The sequence below is a fragment of the Poecilia formosa genome, unplaced genomic scaffold, assembly GCF_000485575.1.
Source record: "Poecilia formosa unplaced genomic scaffold, Poecilia_formosa-5.1.2 Scaffold543, whole genome shotgun sequence".
NCBI lineage: Eukaryota > Metazoa > Chordata > Actinopteri > Cyprinodontiformes > Poeciliidae > Poecilia > Poecilia formosa.
Window position 1 is genome coordinate 41,346 of NW_006800482.1, and position 5,905 is coordinate 47,250.

Sequence of the window (5,905 nt, forward strand, 5' to 3'; positions counted from 1 at the left end):
AAAACCCAGCGCATACAGCGTTCATGTTTTGTTTTGTTTTTTCATCCAGACGGCTTCCCGCGACCCCTGCAATGACACGGCCCCCCCTAGGGGGTGCGCCCCACAGTTTGGGAACCTCTGGGTTAAAGTAATGAACCGTTCTGACCAAAACAACCAATCAGAACCAGGAGGAGGGTCTTAGCGCTGTCAATTAGCCTCATTCACTCACTGCTAAATGTGCTAATGGGGGAGAAACAAGTTATTATTACAGGAAAATTGTTTATCTGCCATCATTGGTAGCTATGCTAACCAGACTGAGCATTCACAACAGGCTATGCTAGTGGCAGAATAGCACAGAGCAAGGGGAGGAAGGATGAGCAGCACCACGAGATTGTGATTGACAGCACTAAAACTCTCCTGCCTCTGATTGGTTGTTTCTAGCACTGAGAGAAAGCAGAGGAAATGGATTTTTCACAGATTACTCAGGAGAGAACAGGTCAGGAGGGACGTGGGTTAGAGCTGCTGCTGACTGACTCGTCTGTCAAGTGGTTAAAGGTAAAAGGGACAAGTTAAATATATGAATATGTTGGTAATTTTTTTCCTTAACTCATTAAATGCTAGTGAAAAGAAGGCAAACAGTAGTCTGTAGCTAAGCTAATTAGGCTAAATGGTTGATAATCTCACACAGTCTACTCACCTCTCTTGGAGGAAAAACTGGGTTATAAATTAACACTCTCGCCTTTTTCTCTGTCTTTTTTTTAAAACCTGACTTTATAACTTTTCTTAGCAGCATAGTAACTGGCACAGTCGTTCGTGTCGTCCACTCTCTGCTGCTAACAGCGTCACTGTGAATCTCTCCAACCAGGAACGAACCATTTAATGCAGGAGGGGTTGGGGGGGTTCAGGGCAAATATGGATGTGAGTTTTTTGGTCTTGGAGTGGGAACATAACATTTTTACTGCTAAAAACAATATTTGAAAATATAATATGATTAATTTTGTAATTGACAGGGCCCCAATATATATATTTTTTATTTCTATGAACAAAAAATATATTTCCAATTTGTGGAAGGCCCCCTGTCGGTCAGGGGTCATAGAATTGTCATCATTTTCCCCCCTTTACCGCGGCCCTGAGTGGGACATTCTAACCTGATCTATAAATAATAATAATAATAATAATAACAATAATAATAATAATAAAACTGAGACGTTCCTCATTAAACTGAATTGTGACTCTGAGGATTCTGCTGCTTCTGAACAAATGAAGCTTCTATGGTTTGATTTCAGATGCTGCTCCAGAGGAAGTGTCTCAATGTTTCATCGTTTTATTTAGATTTCTGAAAAAGTTCCTCCTCCTGCTCAGAAATCCCAGTTCAGTTCTCTCCTCACACCTGAGAGCAGCCAGAGCTCAGCGACGCATGAACCAAGAGACAGCTTCGCTTTTCTTCTCCCCGGATACATCGGGATAAAAATAAAATCCGCAGTGCAGCGACCGGCCACAAGGTGTCACTGTGGCTCCGCGTGAGGAACCCGGCCGGGACCAAACCGGGCTGGACCGCTGCAGCGTCACGCCGCTCTGTGTCGGCCTGATGATCCATCAGGCTGCAGGAGCTGCCGGCTGCTCTGACCTCGGTGACCTCTGTGCAGGAATTCCTTAATTCTGACACAAACATCCAGTTTGCTGCTCAACATCAAGAACCTGAAGCTCTGACAAGCTGACGGACTGAGCCGTAAACGAGGAGCAGCTCATTATTTGATTGAATTAAGAAGGAAAAGCAGAAGTTTCCACCAGCAGGAAAACATGACAGGTGAAAACATGGCAGGTGAAAACATGACAGGTGAAAACATGACAGGTGAAAACATGACAGGTGAAAACATGACAGATGAAAACATGACAGGTGAAAACATGACAGGTGAAAACATGACAGATGAAAACATCAGCAACGACCCACAAACCTCACTGAGGTCAGAGTGCAACACTCGGATCCTCTGGGTTAGTTCTGGTGTCTTTTTCGTGCTGTTGATGTTTCTTGCTTTGAAACTGAAAGTTGATCATTTCAATCAAGTACAGCTGCTGTGACACCAACCAGCCACACGGAGGCGACTGGTGTTATTCTGGCTGGATCAGGGTTCCGGTCTGTTCCTGTATATCAGATGAAACTGACAGATAAGCTGGAGACGCAGATTTAAGATTTCTCCCAAACAGGGGCGCGGTAAAGGGGTGAAAAGTGACGACAATTCTAGGGGCTGACCAGCAGGGGGCCCTCTACAATTTAATTATTTATATTTTGTTCACAGACATAAAATAAAAAAGTCAGGGTCCTGTCAAATCCAAAATTAATCATTTTATTTTCAAAGATTGTTTTTAGCTGTAAAAATTTAATGTTACCCCCCAGACCAAGAAACACAGATACATATTTGCCCTGAACCCCCTGGATCTGCATGAAATGGTTCCTTCCTGCTTGGAGCGTTTGATGGTGACGCTGTTCAGCTGCAGTCAGTAGAAGCTGCAGCTGAACACAGCTGCCACGAAACGACTGTGGCGGTTACTATGCTGCTACGAAAAGTTATAAAGTCAAGTTTTAAAAACAAAATAGAGAGAGAGAGAGAGAGAGAGAGAGAGAGAGAGAGAGAGAAAGGCGAGAGTGTGAATTTATAACCCAGTTTTTCTCCAAGAGAGGTGAGTAGACTGTGGGAGATTATCAACCATTTAGCATAGTTAGCTTAGCTACAGACTACTGTTTGCCTTCTTTTCACTAGCATTTGATGAATTAAGGAAAAAAATTACCAACATATTCATATATTTAATTTTTCCCTTGTACCTTTAACCACTTATCAGATGAGACAGCAGCAGCTCTAACCCACGTCCCTCCTGACCTGTTCTCTCCTGAGTGAAATTAAAGCTGCAGTATGTAACTTTTATAAAAAATATATTTTTTCCACATATTTTTTAAAACTGTCATTATGTTGTAACAGTTTGGTATGAGAGGTAATCTGTGAAAATCTGTTTCCTCTGCCTTCTCCCAGTGCTTGAAACAACCAGTCAGTGGCAGGAGAATTTTAGTGCTGTCAATCACAATCTCATGAGGTGCTGCTCATCCTTCCTCCCCCTCGATTTGTGCCGTGCTGCAGCTAGCATAGCACGGAGCTATGCAGATTCAAACTGTGAATGCTCAGTTCAGTTAGCATAGCTACCAATGATGGCAGATAAACAGTTTCTTGTAATAAGTTGTTTCTCCCCCATTAGCACATTTAGCAGTGAGTGAATGAGGATGATTGACAGCGCTAAGACCCTCCTCCTGGTTCTGATTGGTTGTTTTGGTCAGACCGGTTCATTACTTTAACCAGTAATAGTAATTCAGGAAGCAGATGGAGGAGATTGATTGTTTTCACAGATTATCTGTCTCATAACAAACTGCTACAACATGGTGACAGCTTTAACAAATATGGAGAAAACATATTTTTATTAAAGTTATGCACTGCAGCTTGAATAAAATGCAACTACATAACATTTTGAGAAGTCTGGATTGTTTTATGTGTATTTTGCACGTTGCTTTTGATGGTTGCTTGTTGGTAGAGACATTTCAGTATCTAAAACTAATAGAAAAATGTAAACAACCTACTTGCAGACTGGATGTGGACTGTTGGATGTTAAATTCATGAGCAGTAAATATTGTGCTAGTTATCAGAATTGAACCAAAGAGAGCAAGGCAGATGCAGGACTTTAAAATTGTGACACTTTTTATGGGTCAAATAGACTCAAGAAATTGTAACAGCAGCTGGTCAGGGGGGCCCAATGTAAGCTTTTGTCAGGGGGCCAAAGATTCCTGGTGGCGCCCCTGGTCCCAAATAGTGAAGGAAGGGACAGGAAATCGTCGTGTTTTCAGTTTGTTTAAAACGTTTTCTCTGCTGAACTCCTTCCTGTGTTGGCTCCTGCTGGAAGCAAACCTCCAGTCACATCTTCTAAACACTTACTTCCTCTTCTTCCATGAAGACCCAGCATGATGCTGCCACCACCGCCTACAGGTGAAGCATCTGTCTGCCTGAACGGGGCAGGACTTTCCTCTGATCCATCATTTATCGACTGAAAATAAATCGGTGCTGAAGCTCAAAGAATCCTCCAGACAGACGTCTCCACATGTCGACGCCTTGAAGCTCCAGCTGAACAAACAGCAGGGAGGAGGAGAGCCGAGACGAAGAAGAAGCAGAACGACCTGGATCTGGAAATCGACTGTGAAGACAGTCAGAGGGACGGGGGTCTCAGTCTGTTTGTGCCTGATTCAGATTCTCATTCTGACATTGAGTCTTCTTGCTCTGAAACGTTTCCTGGCTTGTCCCCCGTCTCGCCTCTCTGTCTGTCCTGCTGCTGCAGAAACAATCTGGATTCAAGTTTCACAATTTCCTGCAGTTTTAAGAACAAAAACACAAAGTTTCTCATTTCGTCCTTCGGCTGACTTTGAAGGTAACGCTTCGGTTTCTGAACAGTTACCAATAAAACACAATCTAATGGCGGGAGGCGATAAAATCAAATTAACACAGATCTGTCACATAGAATCGTCTAGTCCAGCAGCTCTATGCATGATGTTCTGTTTTCAAACAGAAACGTATTTATGTGTTTTACAGACCAGATCATGTGACCTCAGATCACCTTGTGGTGGACAGATTGCTGCTAACTGACTAGGACGCTATTAGCACAGCTAACTGTTTAACGCTTTAGCATTTTTACAAACTTTGAGAACGTTTAGCGCCCTTAGCTTCCCCTCCAGGATGTTTTCTGGATAAATTACCATCAGTTTGTTGCTGTATTCTTTCCATTTTCTCAAAACTTTAACACAGACGTCAAATTTTATTCAACTGAAAGTTTAAAAAACAGTCAAGAAAATTAGCGCTTCACAATTTCTTCAGAAAAATTCCTTTAGGGGAAGCCAAGAGCGCTAAATGTTTCTTAAAATTAGCAACAACGCTTCACATTAGCTCTGCTATTAGCCGCTAGCACTGCTTTTAATTATCACCATTACGCAGCATGAAAGTCCCCTGTCCCCTCCCCCACCACACTGAGCCAGGTTCTGCAGAGGTCACTTCCTCTTAAACAGGAAGTTGTCCCTCTCCACTGTCCATGATTGGATGCAGTCAGCTGAGTAAATCGACTGAACAGAACGGAACCTTTCAAATTAAAGGTCTAGCTTGGTGTGGCGTGTCCTGAGTGGGACTCACCGCTGAGCGTCGCTGCTCCTCACAGGAAGTCCAGTTTGACTCCAGGATGGAGCAGAAAAAGAAACGCAGTGAGACAAACAGGAAGGGGAGTCGGCGCGGAGCGTCCGGCTTCCTGTTATTGGGACGCGGCGTCCTCGTCGAGACTCGGGTTCAGGTCCACCACGGTCGTCCCTCTGAGAGAAGCTCCTGCCTCTGCTGCCGGCGCGCAGCTTTTATTAGCGCCTGGAAGACATCAGAATGCCATCAGAACGCCGTCAGAACCGGACCCGGGCCGGCCGCTCGGCGGGTCGGATACCTGCACCCCCCGCGGCGGACGGAGGCAGCGCCAGGACGCCGGTGGCTCCGCCCCCTCCGCCTCCGTTGGTCTGGGAGCAGACGTTGGCGTGACGCGCCGCGGCTTTCTGCTTGTAGTGGTTGCTATGGAGCTTGTACTTCATCAGCAGGATGAAGATGAAGACGAGCACAGACGCCACAATGATCCCGCCGATGATGATGATCATGGTGCCGCCCAGGAACTGGAGGGACAGACAGGAAGTTAGACGCCAGGGTGGAGGAAAGCTGCTGCTGTGACCTGGTTTCCATGACAACAAGAAGCTGTCTACAGGAGCAAAAGGTTACTGATTAAATGCATTAACAGGATGCCGTACAGAGAGGACAAACACTTAGAAGGAGGGCAGGAGAGACAGGAAGGAGGGCAGGAGAGACAGGAAGGA

General features: G+C 44.9%; 1 protein-coding gene across 1 annotated transcript in view; it reads right to left on the reverse strand.

The window, feature by feature from the left end:
• LOC103129405 (leucine-rich repeat and fibronectin type III domain-containing protein 1-like protein) overlaps positions 1 to 5,905 on the reverse strand; it is a 114,189-nt gene that overhangs the window by 5,661 nt on the left and 102,623 nt on the right. The window contains exons 10-11 of the mRNA XM_016665036.1: positions 5,488 to 5,707; positions 5,193 to 5,414 (exon numbers count right to left, since the gene is read on the reverse strand). Coding sequence (XP_016520522.1) covers positions 5,308 to 5,414; positions 5,488 to 5,707 — 327 coding nt within the window. The 3' untranslated portion in view covers positions 5,193 to 5,307. The remainder of the gene's footprint in view (positions 1 to 5,192; positions 5,415 to 5,487; positions 5,708 to 5,905) is intronic.